Here is a 23,023-nt window from a genome sequence, read left to right on the forward strand (position 1 = left end):
TCTCTAATGGTCTCTCCGTCTCTTGTTGCCTCGTAACATTGATTTCTTGGAGACTGCAGGCTATTCGCCTTGTAGGATCTTCCCCATTTGTCTACATGTTTTTTCTTGATATCATGAAACTCATTCAGCTACTCACTAGGTCTGCTGTAAATTGTGAGATAGGTCTAGAAGCTTGATCAGACTCATTAAACTTTTTTGTAAGAATGTGTCATAGATGATGCGGCTGCTTTATATTTCAGCATATCAGGGAGCATGGGTCTGGCATGGCGGGGCAGTGAGCTAAGCTCCCTCCTCCCATGCTGGTATCCCATGTCAGAACACTGGTTCAAGTCCTGGGGCCTCTGCTTCCAATCTAGCTCCCTGCTAATGCGCTTGGGAGGGCAGCAGAGGATGGCCCAGGTGCTTGGGCACCTGCCACCCACATAGGAAATGCAGGCATTGCAGGAGGTAGCTTCACCCGTTGTCCACAAAGCCGCCTCCCGCCTCACCCCCCATTTTTTTTTTTTTTTTCGTTAAGGATTAGCAGTTGCTACAAGTTTCCAGAAAGGGACTCAGTTCAGGTAGAAGGCAACACTGGGGGCCGAGGAACAGAGGTTAAAATTTGGCCCTTATAGAGGGGGATGGGAAGTGAGTGGAGGGGACATCTTAGCACAAGCAGAGTCATAACGTTCCTCGGCTGTCATTGGTTAGTTTTGGAATTCTTCATACACCGAGTGACAGCCCATGAAACCCCACAGAAAGCAGCAGCGAAAGGTTACAGGTCTGGGTGGCCGTCCAGGGCAGGGGAAGTGGAGTTCCCAGGGTTGTCCCACTCGGTTGTACAGGGGCTTGGTCAACACCACGGACTTCATACTGCAGTTCCAGGAGGGTCACGCCTTCGGACCAAGGACCATGCCCTGGAACTCAGAGCTACATTCTAGGACTAGGGGGAGAAGCAGGAAGATACTGCTCCTAACACAAATGAAAAACAAGACTTACTGCTTGGACGTCTTTGAACTGCTTGCCAAACAGAAAGCTCAGGACTTGTAGAGGGAAATAAGATTAGCCAGTCTTGAGTATCCACAAGGTTCAGAGGAGAAACTTGTCACCCTGAGTTAGAGTTCTTCATAAATTTTTTTGCATTGCAAAAGACTGTCCCAGAAAGGATGAAAGGACGAGCGACACACATGGAGCCGTCCTTACAAAATCTCATAAGAGCACATAAAGGACTCCCCAAACTCAATAATTAAAATTTAAACTTCTGTTGCTGATGGGCGTTGAATGAGGAAGCTTTAAAACATGTCACTGGAGATAAGACAGTGTTTGAGAAGCAGTGTCAGAGGTGCCGGGGTCTGGGGTATGTGTCTTGGGGGGTCAGTGGCTGAGCTGAGGGGAGGAGATGGTCAGGACTGAGGAAGGGGGCCGAGAAGCCGTGTGGTCGGCTGCCCCGCTGGCCGTGTTCAGCAGGTAATTCTGCATTGTGCTTCTAGATCGTGTGAGTACGTAGCGTCTGGGTGTTGGTGGCAGTTGCGGAGGCTGGATGCTTCCTAGGAAAGAGTATCCCGTCGGATTCGGAGGTGAAGTCGGGTCCTGTTCTTGGCCTTTCTGCTGTCACAGACGTGGCCTCCTGGGGTTCTCGGTTGCTGGGGACCGTGAGATGCTGTCTACGACTTCAGGCTCTGCACGGGATCCTTTGTGCTCTGTTGGTTGCGCTGAGCTCAGAGTGAGGTCCGTATTCATCCCCCATATGTTGTTTTGGTGAACTCACACCCTTGTGATTTACCTGTTACACAAACTTCTTTTTTCTGTGACTTTCTGAAAGCATGAGCGGCCAATTTGCTGCAGATGATAAATCAGGAGATGAATAATTCTCACTTTTTATGTAGAATGATGTGAAACATGCTGTTTTTTTTTTTTCTCTTCTATTAAGCCATGGTGCTGAAGTGCATTTCCTTTGGGGGAATTGCTGTATTTGAATCATTTCTGCAGGCAAATTCAATATCTCGCATCAAAGAATTCTTAAAAACCATGCTTCCTGATTTTGTATAATGGTGGAATTGATTTAGTTCCTTATCTGACATCTTGTAGAACAATTTCTAGCCTGTGTGTTTTCTGCTCTAATTCTGGTGCTCATTTTACCTGGGCTAGGAATGTACCTGCACTGTATGTTCAGAGCAGCCGTTATGAGGCTTATGCATTTGAAAGCAAGGTAATTTAGTAATCCTTGGGAACCCAGCAAAGCATCACATTTCATTTTTCTATTAGATGAAAGAAACATGAAAAGTGAATTTGGGACGGAAGGAATTGAACAAAACACAACTAATCAGAGCTGATCCCTGAAGCAGAAAAATGCAATTTAGAAAGAGCCTCCTTTGGATTTATACCATTTGTGGAGTGTTGAAAGATACAGCTTGTAAGAATATATAGCAAGTAAATAATACTAGTTACATATAGCAAGCTCAAAAATTACAATATTGAAATGATGTTCTTTGTGCCATAACTTTTAAATTATTGGAGCATCGAAAAAGACCCAGTTTTGATAATAGGGCACTGGTACCATGGCTTCTTAAGGAAACATTGCTGTAGTGAGTCTGTAAGGTGTTTTGTTCCAAAATAAAAATGCAATTCAACCCCTCAAGAAACATGTATCATCTACATCCTAGTGGGTGTTTTCATTAGATGCGGAAGAGGGGACCAGCCATGACGGTGAGGCAGCACCTGGAAACTCTGCCTCTAGCCTGGTTTCCTCTGCCCACAGTGTTTCTCCCTCTCTCCTCATCGGGTTTTGTTTGTGGTTTCCAGCAGGCAGCCAGTGAAGGGTACAAACAAGGGGGTCTGTGTTGAATCTGGTACCGCCGCTAAGGTTCCTGGCCATGGTACCCTATCATGGATTGAGGGGAAAAAAAAGGTCTATTTGAACAGCAGTGTTGTCACTGTGGATAGATTCCAGGCCCACGAGGGCTCTAGGGCCTGCCAGGGTCTTTGTCTGCATCCCTCCCTGAGTCACTGCGACACAGAAAGCACCGGGGACTATCATTGCTCCCATATCACAAGTGGGAGTTGAGAGGCTGGGTTCTTTGATACTGAGATGATACGGATCTTTTTTAAAAAATTGGAGGAAAACTAGTTCCAAGTGACAAAACTGTTAGTCTGGGAAAGCTTCAAAGGCTGTTAGTCAAGCTGGGACCGGACAGCCTATTCACTGGTCCGTGCGGGTGTGCAGTACCGGTGTTGCCCCCATTGCTTTCAAGAAGCAAAGGATGAACCTGCGTATTCCAGGGGAGGCTGCTAGTTTCAGTATTAGTCGGTTTCACAAGCACATAAGGGGAAAATGGGAAGGTGACCCTTTTCAGAGGGTCTATATCAGCACAGTCCCCAGCAGATGATATGCTCAAATGGAGATAATTCAATGAGAGGTTATTTACCAAGATGGAATTAACTCAGACTATAGTTCTGTAGGGCTAGTAGTTGTGGAATTGTTCTTCACTCTTTTTTTTTTTTTAAAGCATTTATTTATCTGAGAGGCAGGGTTGTAGACAGGAAGAGACAGAGAGGTCTTTGATCCACTGGTTCACTCCCCAGATGGCTGCAACAGCCAGAGCTGGGCTATCTGAAGCCAGGAGCTTCTTCTGGGTCTCCCACATGGGTTCAGGGGCCCGAGCACTTTGGGTCATCTTTTATTGCTTTCCTAGGCCATCAGCAGGGAGCTGGAGTGGAAGGGGAGCAGCAGGGACATGACCCAGTGCCCATATGGGATGCTGGCGCCCCAGGCGGAGCTTTAACACACTGTACCACAGTGCCAGCCCTGTTCTTCACTCTCAGCCCAAGGAGAAGGGATGACTCTTGGCACTCTCGAAGACCGTTTGGGAGGCTGATAGAAGGGAAAAATGCATGGATGAAGGAGTTGGCACCAGAGCAGGGAGCAGGGATGGCTAAACCATACATGACTAGGCAGTTACCCATCAGAGGACAAAATGCTGTCCTCTCCAGAGTGGGAGGGCTCCAGAGTAGCCAACAGGCCACTGGGTGCCCCAGGGAGTGGAGCCATATTGGGACTCAGGGTTGGCCTCTGTTCTTGGTGGGTTGGGTGCTCGCTAGTGGCAGTAACCAAGGTGGCCTTTGTGAGCAGGAGCCCATGGTGCTGTTGGCTCTGTGCTGCTTTACTTGTAAGTGGGATCCTTGAGCAAGCACAGGGAAGCTGGTGGAAGATGGTGAGTGGCGTCCTTAGGATGCTTCCAGTCTTCCAGCTGACTGGGCATGCCCCAGAGGCCCTTTGTGTGGGTGGATTACGAATGGCTTTACATTCCGTTCCCATTCCAAGAGCTCCATCCACGCTTCTGTTCCTCTTCATTACCTGCCCTCCTTACCCCATTAAAGTATAATACTGTTCTTTCCAACTTCAAGATTTGGTGGCTAACTTTCTAGTGACTCACTCTGAGTTGGTGTAGATCCATTCCTTAGTCCATTAGTGTGTCTACGGTAAATGTAGATGTGCACCCTGATGAGGTGCACCCTACACCTGAGGACTTCATTTTACCCTTGTCTTTCTGGGTTGCCTCTGAGTGGGGCTGCAGCAGATCCGTATGAGAGTCCCATCCATGCTCTCTCCTCCTGAGAGAGAAGAAATGAAGAACTTTCTATGCAGTAACGGGTGTGGGATGAAGAAGAGGGGGAGGCTGCTAAGCAGAGTTGAGCCTGTGGGTCTTAGTCACCTGCACATTAGAGTAAGTGAATCAATGCCTGGCTTGGTCCTTTAGATCCTGTTTCAATTTTAGAACGAAATGCTGCTTTGCATGACCAGTTTTATGGTAACACCCAAACATGTTGGGCAGGACAGGACTTGCAGTACTCCAGGGTCAGTTACCCAGGCTCAGCTGGGTGAGTTGGTTTTCAGATGGAGAATGATGGTTGGTAAAGGGGAGGGCAAAGCCTTGTTCCCGAACGGTAGGGGTCTGTGCTGTGGTTCTGACACTGGAGCTTGCCACAGGCTTTATGCACTATCTATTGGCTGTAGACAGTGCCAGTAGCATTAGATGTGTGGGGGTTCAGACCCAGCTGGTAGATCAGCTTGCTCTTGAACTTGGACCTGCTGCAGAACCCTATCTTAGGTCCCTCTCAACCAATGGACAGGGGGGCTGGCGTCATGGCTCACTTGGTTAATCCTCCACCTGTGGTGTCAGCATCCCATATGGGCGCGGTTCTAGTCCCAGCTGCCCCTCTTCCAGTCCAGCTCTCTGCTGTGGCCCGGGAGGGCAGTGCAGGATGGCCCAAGTACTTGGGCCCCTGCACCCGCATGGGAGACCAGGAGGAAGCACCTGGCTCCTGGCTTCAGATTGGTGCAGCGCTGACCGTGGTGGCCATTTGGGGAGTGAACCAATGGAAGGAAGACCTCTCTCTCTCTCTCTCTCTGTAACTCTGTCAAATAAAAAAAAAAATAAAACCGATGGACATAATCAGTTATGAGTAAATAGGTTGGAGCCTCCAAGATCCAAAGAGGCTGGCTGATCATTGGTCTTCCTGTGCCTTAGTTGCCAGAGCAGGGCGCAGTATCTATGACTTTGGAAAGGTGATCCTCATATGCCCAGACGGCTGGACTCCTAGAACCATCACCAGTGTGGTAGACTGTGAACTTTCTCAGGGTTCATCTCCCACCCTCTGGAATACAGTTCAGAGTTCTGTATGCCAGATTCAGTGAGCATAATGTTATAGGTGCAGTGGAACAGCATGGTGCCCTCTAGGTTAGCAAGAGGCTCGGGTTCTTCTGGACTGTGTTGAGTCACAGCAGGAGACTTGACACAGACAATTCAGCGAGTAGAAACTGCTTCTGACTTGACCTACTGGTTGGTATGGAAAAGAAAGCAAACCAGGTATTGGGTACTGTGTTGACTTAGTTCAATTAAGATGCCATATTTGAAACTGCAGCATCACTGAATTAGCAGGTAAGTTAAATGGGGTTGCCCCTCTCAAGTCCTTAGTGGCGCTGACCTCTGAGGTTCCTCCATGCGTATGGGTTTGCTCTTGGTTCACTGTTACTGAGTATGTAAGCAGGGCAGGTGTAGGAGTTCAGTGGCTTCTCCTTTGGCCTTTCCGGTGATAACTAGTCTTCAGTCCACTGGTCAGGGTTCAGTATGGGAATTGTACAAGTAAAGAAGTATGTTTTCTCCCATGATATGTTCTGGCACTAAGAGAAAGAACCAAGGATGGGCCCAGGAATCCACTGGACAGATGTGAGATGGACTTTGGCTAGGAGTTCATGTAGCACCTTGACAAGCTCCTAACCTGATTCCTGAACTATGCAGCACTGTGGGTTTCCAAAGATTGCCTCAAGTTCATAGCCCATACCTATTAACCCCCAAGGGTCTGGGTCTTCGTCTTGCCCCCATGCTCAGTTGCATGACAAATGCTGACGTCATGTGTTGTGCAACAGTCGCTATTTCAGAGGGGTCTCTTAGCAAGGAACCCCAGCTTAGTTGAGAAACCCTAGGTCTGTGAACCAACTTGGATCTGGGACCTGGGTAAGAATGAATTCCTGGTACGGGGGCTTGCGTTAGGTTGTAGGCTGATGTGATGGTCACCTTCCTGTTGTCTCACATTATTGTGGGTCAGACTTTGCTGACCACTGCCTTGCCCTGCGGCTCACTGGGGCAGCTGCCCCCACTTTGTCGCTCGGTTTGGATGCTGCTGCTGGCTTTCAGGGTCCTGAATCCCACTCCTGCCGCTGTGATCAGAGCAGCCAGTTCCATTGTTAGTATTTGGGGATGCCAACTCTGGCCTAGAGTGACACCAGAGCTGTTCAGATGCTGATGTCCCACCTAGCCAAAGCCTGTCTTCTAGGACCACCCAGATGGGCCAGTTGTGCTTCCTCAAACCATCCCAGCATTGCCAGTTCCCTGAGTTTTCAGATTCTGTCGCCTAGAGCAGTGGCCCTCAATCTTGGTGTCACAGTAGAGTTCTCTAGGGAGTTAAAAAAAATAAATAAAAACATGATGATGTCCAGGCTGTGTTCCAGACCGGTTAGATCAGAATTCTGGAGTAAATGGAGGTGGTATTGCGTGGTACATGTGTGATTTTAACATGCAGGCCGTGTGGAGTGCCACAATACTTATTCTCAGAGTGTCGTCCTGGACCAGCAACATCAGTGTCACCTGGCAAGTTGTTAGAAATGCAGATACCCAGGCCTCACTGCAGATCTGTTGAATGAGAAACTCTGAGGGTGGGGCTGGCAATGCGTGTTTTTACAGATTGTCCATTGACTCTGATGTACACCACCATTTGAGAGCCGATGCTTGATAATGCTCTGGAAACTGCACTGTTCTGGCCTCCTTAACCCGAGGCCACGTTTCCATTGCTCAGCCTAGCAGACGCCCGGGTGAGGCACTTCTGAGGCCTGTTTGGATTTTCAAGGTGAGGTTTTTGTTCCCCACTACTTTATTTCCTACTAGGAACACAAAATCCTTGCTGCGGGTTGGTTCATTTCTTATTCATACATCCTTGGAGTCTCAATTTAATGTGAATGGTCTCCTGCTCACATCACACTTTGGGCAGTCCATGGGGTTTTTACCTTGTTCCATTTTGAAAGGTTATTTCAAGGTCACCACCAGGATTCAGCACCTGTCCCCATGGGTTAAGTATCCCAAGTGCCTACCTGTATCTCTAATTTCCTCTTTGCTCTCTGTTTGCTTTATTTTGATCTTTGAGTTACCCTTAGTTTCTTGCCAATTCAGTCTTGAATTTTATAAAAATATTTTTATTCATTTTTTTTTTATTTCAGTGGGAAGAATTCTCAGAATTTCTCACCTGGGATCCACCAGATAGAGAAAGGGATTTTAATGAGTGATCTGGTATTGAACTACACATTTATCACAGTCTTAAATTAGTTTAATCTGCAAAATGGCAAAATCAGGTTTTTTTTTTTTAATTTAAATTAAAGAGCTTGTTAAGAGCAGTTTTAGGTTGATAGCAAAGTTGAGAGAAAGGTATAGAGATACTCTGTATTCCTCCTTCCCCCATATCTGCACAACCTCCCCCAAGATCCATATGTTATACCAGAGTGGGACGTATGCTAAGGTCAATGAATGTGCATTGGTTTGTCATCATCACCCAAAGTCTGCAGTGTTTGCATTTCAGGTCACTCTTGGTACTGTATGTCGTGGTGATGGGAATGTGCTCCCTTCCAAAAGCATGAGTTGGGAACTTAATAAAATGGTGTTGGGAAGTGGGGCCTAATGAGAGAGAATTACTGTTACTTCCACAGCAGGTTTGTGAAAAAAGGGTGCATTTGGTCTCTTCTCTCCCGTATGCCTTGCATCATGGGACGATGTGATCCAAAGCCTCTTGCTAGTTGCAGGGCCCTCAGTCTTGAACTTTCTGGCCTCCAGAAATATAAGAAATCAATCTCTTCTTTATAAATTACTCATTCTACAGCATTTTATCTGAGCAGGAGGAAACGAGGCAGGTAAAGGGCTCCGGGAGGCAGATTGGAACAGTCCAGCCGGTTCTCTGATGTCAGCATGGAAGCGTAGAAACTCTGCAGCTGATAAAACTCGAGATACGTGTTCAGATAGTTTACTTGCTCTTGGCCCTCAAAATGCCATTTTTGAATATCCATGTTAATGGAATAAAGGGACATCTTGAAACTGTACTTCAATAACACCAGTGGGAGATGTAACAGCAATTAGACCAACTGTTCAGTATACTTCCCCAAACCCTGAAATTAGAGACATTGCAAAGTCTCAAATGAAGAGCAATTTCCACTTGATAGCACCTCACCCAGGCTTTTTCTTTCTTAGAATGCCACTTCCGTGTCCCGAACGCAGCTTGTACACGTGAAATGAGAACATGTAATACCCTATATCATAACAGCCTCTCTTCCTCTTCCATTTTCTGTTTTATTTGTTCAACTCAGATTCTGTTGGGTTCTGTGTATCTGATTAAGTCCTGTTAAGTAAAATCACATGAGTATACTTCAAACTTCAAATCCTAATTTTTGTGAGCATTGGTTAAAAAAAAGGGGAGGGGTGGTAACCCCGGACAAAAGTGAGGCTTGGTGACTCCCATGCAGGAAGAAGGCAGGACTGTTTGAAAACACCATTTTGTGTTTCGTAACTCTGAAAATGTCCTTGCAAGGTTGTCTGTAAGAAACTGTGTTGGGTGACATCTGGACATTAAAGTTTTAACATTATCTCTAATTCTTTGCATGTTAATTGGGTAGCTGCATTCCAATTTGCATCCATAATTGGCATCCTGCTCCTAGAACTGAACACTCTGGGAGAAGCAGCACGGGTTATTATCTTGTCAGGTCCTCATTGAGGTCTAAATGTAAACAATACATAACTGGTGGATCCTTTTACTTAAAATAATGAACTGTCAGGAGAGGTAAATAAAACACACAAGGATATTTGTCAGGTAGTCATTTATAGTCATTTAAAAAGTTTGGAAACACCAGGTACAAAAACTTCATTAGCTTCCTGGACTTTGCTTTAATTAGATGTTAGCAGATGTCAACTGAGAAAGAAATTTGTCGTTTTTTTGGTCTCTAGTCATCCAGACCCTCTTTCTAACACCACTCAACTTACTTTTGGGGAAATGCAAAATAATCCAAAGCACCAAAAACAGAACCCTCATTTTTCTTTTCGTAGGGCTTATCCAAAAATACACATAATAATAGCACAGAATCTCAACATCCTGCATTATCTCTTTGAGTTTCAATGATAGAAGGCCTGGAGACTTTTTAGAAACTTTAGGAAAGCATGCAGAATAACAATATCCATGTATTACTTGGATTTGTGAGTTTGAAAAGTTAATCTTTTTTTAAAAAAAGATTTTATTTATTTGACAGGTAGAGCTATAGACAGTGAGAGCAGAGAAAGGTCTTCCTTCCATTGGTTCACTCCCCAAAATGGCCGCAACGGCTGGAGCTACGCCAGTCCAAAGCCAGGAGCCAGGTGATTCTTCCTGGTGTCCCAAGTGGGTGCAGGGGCCCAAGCACTTGGGCCATCCTCCACTGCTTTCCCAGGCCATAGCAGAGAGCTGGCCTGGAAAAGGAGCAACTGGGACTAGAACCGGCACCCATATGGGATGTCGGCGCCACAGGTGGAGGATTAACCTAGTGCGTCACGGCGCCAGCCCCGAGTTAGTCTTTTTTTTTTTCATTCCGTTTAGTGTTGGCATTTTCAACACTAGGTAGCTAGGTCAGAAAAAACATTACTCCTCGTTATATGTGACTTAGGTGCTGTAATTGTTCATTATTAGAGTTTTTCCATTAATATTTCTCGATTTATAAGATGACAGATGAAAAAATCTGTAAGGATTAACGTTTTAGGGAACCATTATCTGTTGAGTGCTATCGAATGCCATGCAAAGTGAACTTTTGCAAGAGAGACATGAGCCTGTTGTAAGCATTACCGGAATCAGTCACCTGATGTGTGTCTGTTTACGAGCAGCTGAGCTCCAGTGCTGTTTGCGTTGTGCTGGAGGCAGTCCCGGCAGTTTGATCACTTGAAGGGTCTGTAGCATTGAAACATTTTAAATTTCCCGTGATGCTCACTGACACGAAATACCAGCAGATTAGAAAATGGAGAAATGCCGTGAATCCTGCCACTGACTTGGTGGAGCGGAAAGCCAGATCTAGGTTTTGAATTTAGTATGAGATTGACTTTTTTTTTTTTTTTTTTTTTGAAACAACCTTTTACTATTTTGAGAGAATTAGAGCTTCACATGCAGTTGTAAAAAGTAATACAGGAAAGATACAGGGTGTGCTTCAACCCCTGTACCCAGTGGGAACATCTTGGAGAACTATTGGACAGTAGCACAGCCAGGATATTGATGCGGAAACAGTCAAGGGAAGGAGCTGTTGTGTCATGGCCAAGGACCCCTCATACTGCTGCTGCCCCTTTCATGAAGAGGTTCACTTGCCCCTACTGCGTGTGCCTCTCTCCCGACCACTAAAATTTGTTCTGTATTTCTATGCTTCTGTCATTTTGAGAATGTCATACATGTAGGGTCCTATGGTTTGGAACCTTTCGGGATTTGCTTTTTTAAAATTGAGCCAAAATTCTCAGGAGAGGCACTAGGCTGTTGAACATTTCGTTTATTGATCCCTTCTTATTGCTGCGGTCATTTCCATGGAATATTGTACCACAGTTTTTATGTCACATTTTCCCGTTGAAAGATACCTGGGATTATTTCCAGTTACAAATAAAATCGCTATAAACATGGATTTGTAAGTTTTGGTATGGATGCACGTCATCCTTTGCCAGGGTTAAATGCTCAAGACATAGTTGTTGGATCTTAGAGCAAGTGTGTGTTTTTTTTTAAATGTTTACTTTTACAAGAAGCTACCTACCTGTTTTCCCAAGCAGCAGTACCGTTTTTTACTTCTGTTACCAATTTGCACATGATCCTGTTTTTCACCACCTTCAGCGGCTTTTCGTGTTGTTTTAGTTGTATTTCTGCTGTTCTGATAGTTGTGTGTTTTTTTTCTTACTTTGCTTTTGTCTTTCTGTAATCATTAATGATGTTGAACACTGTGTATGTGTGTGTGCACGTGTGCTTATTTGCTTGCTGTATTTTTTGATAACGGTGTGTCTGTGCTTTTTGGTGTCTGTTTTACTTAGCCTTGGGTTTTGAAGACTTTGTCTTAGATTTTTTTTTTTCTCTAGGAGTTAAAGTTCTATGTTAATATTTGTGATAATTTAAAATTTGTGTGTGTGTGTGTGTGTGTGTGTGTATGTGAAGTATCAGACTCAGGTTCAGGTTTTTGGTTTTCCTCTGGATATCCAATTGCTTCAGCACCATACATTGGAATGACTGATTTTTCTCTGTTGGGATGTTGGTGCTTATTTGTGAACAGTCACTGGCTGTTCCTGAATGGAGCCTTTTCTGAATGCTGTATTGTGTTCCAGTGATTTGTGTGTCTTACCAGTGCCACACACTGGTAAGATCACTGTGAATACATGATAAATCCTGAAATCAGGGAGAATAACTCCAATTACTTTATTCCTTTTTAGAATTGTTTTTGATATTCTAATCCTTTTGGCTTTCCATATAAATTTTAGAATTACCTTGATGGGAGTTCCCAATAAGATTAGTATTTTGATAGGAATTGCATTAAACGTGGTCATCAATTTGGGCTGAATTGGCATCTTTGCACTGTTGAGTCTTCTATCTATGAACATAGTATATCTCTTCATTCAGATCTTCTTGATTTCTTTAGTGTTGTACAGTTTCAGCCTACAAGTCCTATATATTTTTGTGAAAATTACACTGAAATACTTATTTTTCCTTATGTTCATTGTTTATTATGTAGACATGAGTTTTTTTTTTTTAATATTATATGCTGTGACCTATTTGAACTCACTTGCTGGTTCTAGGAGCTTTTTTCTGTAGGTTTCATGGAACTTTCCATGTAGACAAGCATGTCATTTGCAAATAGTTATTTCTAATTGGGTGAGTTGTGACCATTTGTATTTCTGAGAAATTGGTACATTTTGTCTTAGTTGCAACATTTGTGGGTATAGAGTTGTTCATCATAGTCCCTTATGGTTTTTTTGATGTCTGCACATTTACTCTGTAGCTCTTTTGTTAGTTTTTTTTTTTTTAATAGAAAAAGTTTTAAAATTTTATTTGAAAGGCAGAGAGAGATGGGAAGGAAAGGGTGGGAGAGAATATGAATGAAAACTCATCCACTGGTTCACCACCCAAATGCCCACAATAGCCAGTTCAAGACCAGGCCAAAGCCAGGAGCTTAGAATTACATCTGGGTCTCCTGTGTGGGTGGTAAGGACCCAAGTACCTGAGCTATCACTTACTGCCACCAAGCGTGTATATTAGCAGAGGTCAACTCAGAACTTGAAACCAGGCACTCCATCTAGGATGTGGGCATGCCAAACGGTAAATTTTTAACATTTTATAATATAAAGCAAATAGCTTTTATGTATTTCATAGGTAAAGCTCTAAGATGGTAACCATGCTTACTCCCTCCCCCCCCCTCCCTCCCTCAGTCCCCTCCTTCCTTCCCTTTTTGCCCTTTGTTTAATTTTTGCAAGGACGTAATTTTGATCTACTCTATAATCATAGGCTTAATTCATCACTAATCATGATATTCAACAAGTAAAAAGTAGGAAGACTGCAGTTTCAGAGTATAAACAAGGGTTGAAAACAAGATGTCTATTTCATTCCTATACATTTGTAATATCTATATTAACTGCTTCATTTTAGAGAAAACCTGGTATTTCTCTTGTTGAGGGTGGTTTATTTCCCCAAGCATGATGATTTCCAGTCGCATCAATTCTGGTGAAAAAGTCAGGTTTCATTCTCTCTCTTTTTTTTTTTTGACAGGCAAATTTAGATAGAGAGAAAGGTCTTCCTTTCCGTTGGTTCACCCCCCAAATGGCCGCGTGCTGTGCCGATCCGAAGCCAGGAGCCAGGTGCTTCCTCCTGGTCTCCCATGCGGGTGCAGGGCCCAAGCACTTGGGCCATCCACTGCCTTCCCGGGCCACAGAAGAGAGCTGGACTGGAAGAGGGACAACTGGGATAGAATCTTGCGCCCCAACCGGGACTAGAACCCAGGGTGCTGGTGCCGCAGGCGGAGGATTAGTCAAGTGAGCCACGGCGCCGACCTCATTTTTTTTTTTTTTTTTTGGCAGAGCAGTATTTCACAGTGTATATATACCACATTTTCTTAATTCTGTCATTAGTTTATGGAGATTTGGATTGATTTCTTACCTATTGTGAATTGAGCTGCTATAAACATGGAGGTACACATAACTCTTTCATATACTGCTTTCTTTCCATTTGGGTAAATTCCCAGAGGTTGGATGGCTGGGTCACGTGGTATATCTATTTCAGCTTTCTGAGATTTCTCCATAATGTCTTTGACAATGGTTGTACTAGTTGACATTGCTACTAACAGTGGATTAGGGTACATATTCCCCCACATCCCTGTCAGTATTTATTGTATTTTGATTTTTGGATGACAGCCTTTCTAACTGGGGTTGAAGTGAAACCTAATTGTGATTTTGTTTGCATTTCCTTGATGGCTAGTGATCCTGAGCATCTTTTCATGTATCTGTTGGCTATTTGAATTTCACCCTTTGAAAAACGTCTGTTCGTGTCTTTTGTTTTGCCGTTGAGTTTGTTGATTTCTTTAAAGATCTTGGATATTAATACTTTATCAGAGGGCCGGCACTGTGGCACAGTGGGTTAAAGCCTGCAGAGCCAACATCCCATATGGGCACTGGTTTCAGTCCTGGCTACTCCACTTCTGATCCAACTCCCTGTTAGTGTACCTTGGAAAGCAGCAGAGGGTGACCCTAGTCTTTGGACCCCTGCACCCATATGGGAGACATGGATGAAGTTCCTGGCTTTGGATTGCCTCAGCTCCTGTTGAGGCCGTTTGGAGAGTGAAACAGTGGGTGGAAGACCTCTTTGTCTCTTTCTCTACCTCTCTCTGTAACTCTTTGAAATAAATAAAGTAAAAAAAAACAACATGGATATATTTTTAAAAATCCTTATGACTTCCATAGTTCGCATACATTTTCTCCCATTCTGTTGGTTGCCCCTTTACTTTGTTGAGTGTTTACTCTGCAGGACAGAAGTTTCTTAGCTTTGTATGCTTCCATTCATCTAGTTTTGGTCATCATTGCCTGTGCTTCTGAGGTCTTTTCCAGGAAGTCTTTGCCTATGCCAGTGTCTTGCAGAGTTTGCTTAATGTTTTCCTATAGTAATTTGATGGTATCAGAGCATAGATTTAGATCTTTCATCTATTTTAAGTAAATATTTATATAAGGTATAAGAGAAGAATCTGGTTTCGAACCTCTGTATGTGTAGACCCAATTTTACCAGCACTGTTGTTGTAGCTACATGGGTCAGTTTCTGGGGTTTCTATTCTGTTCCATCGGTCTACATGTCTATTTCTGTGCCATTACCAGGCCGTTTTGATTATAACTGCCCTGTACTATGTCTCTAACTCTGGTATTGCAATGCCTCAGGCTTTGTTGCTTGTTTGGGATCTCTTACTATATTGGATAGTAATGGGGAGAGTGGAAAGCCTCGAATGGTTCTGGATCTTGGTGAAAATGCTTCCAAATTTTCCTTGCTTAATGTTTTTATCATGCAAGGATGTTGTATTTTAGCAAATGCTTTCTCTGCATCTATTGAGATAATCATACGGTTTTTATTCTTCGGATTGTTAATGTGATGGATCATACTTGCTGATTTGCCTATGTTGAGCCATCCCTGCATAGTAATCTAGAAATTATTTAAAGCGTTCAGGAGGATGTGTGCAGCTTCTGTGCAAATACTATGCAATGCTATATAATGCTGAAATTGTGTGTCCTTGGATTTTAGTATCCACGGAACAGGGGTAAGGGCATCCTGGAACCAACTCCCTGCAAATACCAAGGGGTGACTTCACTCGCTATATGGTTTTAACCTCATTTGGATGCATTACTGTATTTTTCTTAGAGAATAAAGCCGACATTTTGCAAATCACTTGGAAAGCAGTACATAAAGATGGAAAGTGAATTTGCCGTGTCTTGCTTTCCACATCATTTTTTTAAACTAACTTTTCTGTTCCCCCTCTATTTTAGGCAATTGCTCTCTTAACTGAATTAATTCGGGAGAACTTCAGGAACAGCAAATTAAAACAGTGCCTCTTGCCAACCCTTGGAGAGCTGATCTATCTCGTAGCCACCCAGGTGAGACTGTCTGATTACCTCTGGTGCTGGCTGACATGTTCTGACATATCCTGGCTGACAACCATTAATGTCCTATGAAAGTTCTCCGACACTGGCCCTCAGAGCATGCCTAAGGAACGTAGGAGGAATTTCTCCTCTGGGGGAGAGCGTTCTCAGGCCATGTTTCACAGCTGAGAGGCTGCACGTCCGCAGGGCACTCCTTAGGTTGCTGCCATCTTTGACTCCTTCAGGCAAGAGAAGACCATCGGTTCTCCCTGTGCAGTTTAAATAGAATGTGACTTTGTACAAATGAAGCTTTGAATGTGACTATGGGAATTTGTGGTGACAGGATTTGACTACTTATTTCTAAAGCTATAATATGGAAGTGCTGTTGAACAAGGGAAGTCTTAATATTGCCATAATTTTTAAAAAATAATGAATACTTTTAGAATACTTGGGTACCTGCAACCACAGGGCAGACCTGTAAGAAACTCATGGCTCCTGGCTTCAGCTTGGCCCAAATCCAAGGGCAATATAAATATTATATTGAATAATAAATATTGAATATCAATATTAGAATATTGAATGTTTTTAGAATATTGGTAGATTTGGGGTTGGGCATTTGTGATGCTGTGGTGGTTTCATATAGATACTCATAAGATGCAAGTTTAAAAGGAAGTTCTGTTCTTGAATTCTCAAATTTTGGCCCTGTAACTTACTCAAAATGTTAAGTAACCAGAATATCTTTCGTGTTTGTATTAAATCAGCTTTCTGGAGCATCCTCACTTCACGGTCACTATCATAGTTATTACAAAAACATCAGTATTTTAAGATATTTAGTTCCATCATTAGCATTTTTTTTTAGATTTTTTTTACTTATTTGAAAGAGTTACACAGAGGAGAGGCAGAGAGATAGAGAGAGAGGTCTTCCATGCGCTGGTTCACTCCCCAGATGGCCACAACCACTGGAGCTGCGCCAATCTGAAGCCAGGAGCTTCTTCTGGGTCTCTCACGTTGGTGCAGGGGCCCAAGCACTTGGGCCATCTTCCACTGTTCTCCCAGGCCATAGCAGAGAGCTGGATTGGAAGTGGAGCAGCCGGGTCTTAAACTGGCACCCATATAGGATGTCGGCGCTTCAGGCCAGGGCATTAACGTGCTGTGCCACAGCGCCAGCGCCCCCATCATTAGTATTGATAGCTGATATAGCAAATCTCCATTTTTCTTCCTTTTTATGAGTGTCATGGCTATTCCTTTTTTGTAAAAATTCTTTTTTGGAACAGTTTGTCCAATTAGCCAAAAATGGGTGTAGGGTCCCAAGCTGTTAGGTCATCTGCTGCTGCTTTTCCCAGGCCATTAGCAGGGAGCTGGATCGGAAGTGGAACGGCCGGGACTCAAACTGGCTCCCATATAGGATGCTGGCATTGCAGATGGCGGCTTTACATGCTATGCCACAGTGCTGGCCCTGGTCATCTGTGTCTTGAAAGAGACAACACATTCACCCATGTAGAAAATGAGGAAGAAAGGAATATGAGGGTGGGAAAATCCTTTTTTCTGACTTCTATACCCTATCTGCCTAATTCTTCAATAATAATGTTCTTCATTTACAGAGTTCTCTTTGATTAAATGGACAAATTTAAATGTATATTATTATTTTGTGTTGGGTAAAAACTCATTTTTTAAATCTTAGTACTTAGATCCCATTAAGAATAGCATATATAGATAAATCACTGGAGGGGGTTCCTATTTTTTAATTTCTAAATTATTTTTATTCTATTTGAAAGGCAGAGAGAGATCTATTGGTTCACTCCATGAGTGCCCAAAATATCCATGACTAGGTCAGGCGACGTCAGCAGCTTGGAGATGTATTTCTTTTTCTTTTTTAAAAGTTTTTTTTTTTTTTTTTATTAATTTGAAAGTCAGAGAGTTAGAGCCAGAGAGAGAGAGAGAGAGAGATCGAGAGATCTTCCATTCTGCTGGTTCATTCCCCAAATGATTGCAACAAGCTGATCCAAAGCCAGGAGCTTCTTCTGGGTCTCCCAGATGGGTGTAGGGGCCCAGGGACCTGGGCCGTCTTCTACTGCTTTCTCAGGCCATAGCAGAGGGCTGGATCAGAAGAGGAGCAGCAGGAACTCGAATTGGCACCCATATGGGCTGCCGGTGCTGCAGGGCTGGGGCTTTAACCCACGGTGTCACAACACAGGCCCCGAGATGTATTTCTTAGTAGGTCCTTGGAGCTCCCTCTGTCTTGATGCTTTGTTGTAGTGGAGCATTCCCTTGTGTGATAACCCATTGGGTGCCAATTCTGGGAAAGGCACTTTTCCTTACAGTTCCTTAAGGGTGGGAATAGAGAGGTGATTTCTGCTTTACCATTGCCTTGAGTGCCGAAGACCTTGACGTCACAGCTCAAGTTTACCAACGTTTTCAGACTTGAAGTAAAATCAAACATTACTACTCAGTTTATCCTGCTTCCCATGGTCTATTTTTTTTTTACCTAATTACTTTTATTTTTTATCAGATTTTTGATTCATATTAGGGAAATTATCATAAAACCAGATGCTCTTATTAGAATAGTCAGACACCAGCCTGCCTTCTTCTCAGAATGGGCATCTACATTCATTCTTTAAAAGTTTTTTGAGGCCGGCACCGCAGCTCACCAGGCTAATCCTCCGCCTGCGGCACCGGCACCCTGGATTCTAGTCCTGGTCAGGGCGCCAGATTCTGTCCCGGTTGCTCCTCTTCCAGGCCAGCTCTCTGCTGTGGCCAGGGAGTGCAGTGAAGGATGGCCCAAGTGCTTGGGCCCTGCATACCATGGGAGACCAGGAGAAGCACCTGGCTCCTGGCTTCGATCTGCACAGCGCACCGGCCATAGTAGCCGTTTGGGGGGTGAACCAATGGAAGGAAGACCTTTCTCTCTGTCTCTCTCTAACTCTGCCTGTCAAAAAAAAAATAATAAAAAAAAAAGTTTTTTGATCCTATTCTTTGACTTAGCCCTCCCCCTAGCTTAATTGAGGTATAATTGGTATGTGATGATATACTCATATACACATGTTTAAAGAATCCAGTTTGATAAATTTGCTGTTCGTGTATATACTTGGGAAGCCTGTGACACCGAATGCCGTATTGTAGCTTTGGTTTGAGTGCCAGCTGCTTGCTTTCCATACAGCTCCCTGCAAGTTCTCCTTCATTCCAAACTGCACCATCGGTTTGAGTCCTGGCTCCTCTGCCTCCCATCCAGCTTCCTGCTAATGCCCCTGGGAAAGCAATGGAAGGTGACTCAATTATTTGAGCCCCTGTCACCCACATGGGAGACTTGGATGGAGTTTCTGGCTCCTGGCTTCAGCCTGGTACAGGCCCAACTGTCACAGTCATTTGAGGAGTGAACTAGCAAATGGACGGTATCTCTTCTCTGCTTCTTGCTCTTTATCTCTCTCTCATGCTGCCTCTATAGTAAATAAAATAAATTTTTAAAAAAAGATTATGGCCTGGCACCGTGGCTCACTAGGCTAATCCTCTACCTGCGGCGCCAGCACCCTGGGTTCTAGTCCCGGTTGGGGTGCCGGATTCTGTCCCGGTTGCTCTTCTTCCAGTCTAGCTCTCTGCTGTGGCCCGGGAAGGCAGTGGAAGATGGCCCAAGTACTTGGGCCCTGCACCTGCATGGGAGACCAGGAAGAAGCACCTGGCTCCTGGCTTCAGATCAGTGCAGGGCGCCGGCTGGGGTGGCCATTTTGGGGGTAAACCAGCGGAAAGAAGACTTTTCTCTCTGTCTGTCTCACTGTCTAACTCTGCCTGTCAAAAAAAAAAAAAAAAAAAAGATGATGAACTTAGCTATCACCTCCCAAAGTTTCCTCAGCACCCTTTTTTTTCCCTAAAAAATTTATTTATTTGAAAGAGTCACAGAGAGAGGTAGAAACAGAGAGAGAGAGGTCTTCCATCTGCTGGTTCACTCCCCAGATGGCTGCAATGGCCAGAGCTGCCCTGATCCGAAGCCAGGAGACAGGAGCTTCCTCCGGGTCTCCCACGTGGGTGCAGGAGCCCAAGGACTTGGGCCATCTTCTACTGCATTCCCAGGCCATAGCAGAGAGCTGGATGGAAGAGGAGCAACCAGGACTGGAACTGGTGCCCATATGGGATGCCGGCGCTTCAGGCCAGGGCTTTAACCCGCTGTGCCACAGTGCCAGCCCCTTTCAGAACCCTTTGTTAATGCCTCCTTCCTGCCTCTTTTTACAACCACTAAGGTACTTTCTTTGTCTACTAGACTACTTTGGATTTTCTGGAATTTTATATAAATAGAATCATGTTCCTGTTTTATGAAAGTAGATGTGCAGTCATTCTCATTGGTAGTCACTTTAATTGGATACAAGCTAGATTATTTCTAATAAAGGCGTGATTTTTGTGGCTATCATATGTGACTACATCCTAGGAAACCAGGAAAGGAAGTGGTGCTCCTGGCTCTACACAAGTCAGTTTTCACGAGATGAGGGCTGTTGTGCATTTGTTCTGTTTGGGTTACAGTCAGCCATGCGGTCTCAGGACAGGTTTTATGTGAAGTGATAGGACACACTGTCTGTAACCCACAAATGGGAGTTCTGCCAGTGACGCCCTCCTGACACCTGCAGGCAACAGGTTTAGGGACAGAAGGCCAGGCTGTGGTCCTGCAGGGGATGCTGGGAGACGGCTCATTCTCAGGTTGAGTTGTTCTTTGATTTTGTCAAGGAAACCTATCTCCTGGAGTCTCGGTCTTCTCATGGTGTCTTCCCCCACCCCTATCCCATAATCTCTGTGCCAATCTGTTGTAAGAATGCTCAGATGGTCTCCTTGGTTCAAGATTGTGTCCATTAAAATCTGTCTTCTGGAGACCAGCCAGAGTGAGCCTATGAAAACAGCTGGGAGATTGACAGCGGCCCTCTAGGAGGCCTCTACTGGGTCTGAGCTTCCTCATTGTCATGGCCAAAGCCCCTCCAGCTGCCTTCTTGGCCTAGTGTGTTACTCGATCCTACACTACCCTCCAGCCTGCTCCTCCCAGTTGCCTAACATCTCCGCAGTTCTTCCAGCCCACCTCGCCGTATTCCCACCTCGGCAACCTCGCTCCTCCTCAGTGTTGCTCCCGGGGGTTTGGGTTCTCTCTCTGTTCAGATGGATGCCTTGAAGAGCTGTTTGTTGGCCATGAGCACCGTGAGATGAGGCCACCCTGGTAGAGTCTTCCTCCAACCCTCCACCCTGCTGTGTTTTATTATAGTTCTCATCACTGTATTATTTAAAGTTTATTGATCTGCCATATATAGAGAGCAAGCTTATATCCACTGGTTCACTATCCAAATGCCTGTGACATCTGGGAAGAGCCAAGATGAAGGCAGGAGTCTAGAACTCCATTCAGGCCTCCCATGTAGGTGGCAGGGATCCAAGGACTTGAGCCATCACCTGCTGCCTCATACAGTGAGCCCACCCCTTGCTCTGAGGATCAAGATGTGACACCTGACTCAGCCAAGGGGCGCTTCATGTTCACATCCCTGCTAGTCTCTCTCCCTGCTCACTTCCCTGGATTCTACTGACCTTGGCACAGTCTGTTCATGGGGACACGTGCTATGTACCACAGGTTCTTCTGAGCAATGGTCACATCATCATGAAAAACAGATAACTGTTCTGCTTCTTGGGGAACAGAGAATTAAAAAAAAAGTCCTGGTGGGCATTTGAGACAGTGGTTAGGATGCCACTTGAGACACCCCCAATCCTGTATCAGACTGCCTAGTCCAAGTCTCAGCTTTGCGTCCGATTCCAGCTTCCTGCTAATGTGCACCGTGACAAGTTTTTAAACTGAACCCTTACAAGGAAGTCTATTGGCATGTATGCAGAACTATACAGCTTTACAGTTACAAACTTCCTCTTAATCACACTCTTACTTCTTATTGAGATCCATCCTCAGTTGGTTTATACACATACAATTAACTCTAAGTTAAGCAAAGAGTTCAATAAATAGTATAAAAAAAAAGAAGATGGAAAAAGAAAACAAAACTTTTCCTTGACAGTGAAGACAAGGGCAGCTCAAGTCATCCCTTCTCCAAGTGTCAATGTCACTTACACAGATTTTGTTTTAGGTGCTCTATTCTCACAGATCAGGACAAACATATGGGATTTGTCTTTTTGAGACTGGCCTATTTCACTAAGTATGATGTTTTCCAGATTCCTCCATTTTGTTGCAAATGACCAAATTTGCTTTTTTTCTGCTGTGTAGTATTCCATAGTGTACATGTCCCATAATTTCTTTATCCAGTCTTGAGTTGATGGACATCTGAGTTGACTCCGTATCTTAGTGTTGGTGAATTGAGCTGCAGTAAACATGGGGTTGCAAATAACTCTTTACTTTGCTGATTTCATTTCCCTTGGGTAAATTCCCAGGATTGGCATGGCTGGGGCATATGGTAGGTCTGTATTCAGATCTTTAAGCTATCTCCATACTGTCTTCTATAATGGCTTTACCAGTTGACATTCCCACCAAGAGTGGATTAGGGTACCTTTTTCCTCACATCCTTGCCAACATTTGTTGTTTGTTGATTTCTGTATGAAAGGCATTCTAAATAGGGTGAGGTGAAAACTCACTGTGGTTCTGATTTCATTTCCCTGAGGGCTAGTGTTCTTGAACATTTTTTCATGTGTTGGTCATTTGGATTTCCTCTTTCCAAAAATGTCTGTTTAAATCCTTTACCTTTCTTAACTGGGTTGTTTCTCTTGTTGTTTGGGAGTTTCTTGATCTCTTTAAATATTCTGGTTATTAATCCTTTATCAGTTGTATAGTTCACAAATAATTTTTCCCATTCTGTTGGTTGCCTCTTCAGTTTCCTGAGTGCCTTCCTTGCAGTACAGAAACTTCTCAATTTTGATGCAATCCCGCTTGTCAATCCTGGCCTTGACCGCCTGTGCCTCTGGGGTCCCCTCCAAGAACTGTTTGGCTGTGCCAGTGTCTTACAGGGTTTCCCCAATGCTCTCCAACAGTTTGGTGGTATTAGGTCGTAGAGTTAGATCTTTGATCCATTTTGAGTGACTTTTGGACAAGGGATAAGGCAGGGATCCTGCCTCAAACCTCTGAATGTGGAAATCCAGTTCTCCCAGCACTGTCAATGAGACCATCCTTGTCCAGAGATTGGCTTTAGCTCATTGATCAAATAAAAGTTGGTTGTAGATGCTTGGATTGACTGCTGGCATTTCTGTTCTGTTCAACCAGTCCATCCACTCATCCCTGTACCAGTACCAGGCTGCTTCGTCCACAATTGCCTTATAGTATGTCTCTGTCTCTGTTGCAAAAAATGTGTTCAGTTACTCTAGGCCTCCCGCGTTTCCATACGAACCCCAGCATCACCTTCTCTCTGTCTGAG

The 23,023-nt window shown here is 44.3% G+C and overlaps 1 protein-coding gene across 14 annotated transcripts in view; it reads left to right on the plus strand.

The window, feature by feature from the left end:
• Positions 1 to 23,023, plus strand: part of ULK4 (unc-51 like kinase 4) — a 598,567-nt gene that overhangs the window by 73,555 nt on the left and 501,989 nt on the right. For all 14 annotated transcript variants that reach the window (XM_089306514.1, XM_070050985.2, XM_089306513.1 and 11 more), the window contains exon 18: positions 15,570 to 15,677. In XM_089306514.1, the coding sequence (XP_089162640.1) occupies positions 15,570 to 15,677 (108 nt within the window). The remainder of the gene's footprint in view (positions 1 to 15,569; positions 15,678 to 23,023) is intronic.

This window comes from Oryctolagus cuniculus, chromosome 10 (genome assembly GCF_051225735.1).
Source record: "Oryctolagus cuniculus isolate XC-2025 breed Fujian yellow rabbit chromosome 10, ASM5122573v1, whole genome shotgun sequence".
Lineage (NCBI taxonomy): Eukaryota > Metazoa > Chordata > Mammalia > Lagomorpha > Leporidae > Oryctolagus > Oryctolagus cuniculus.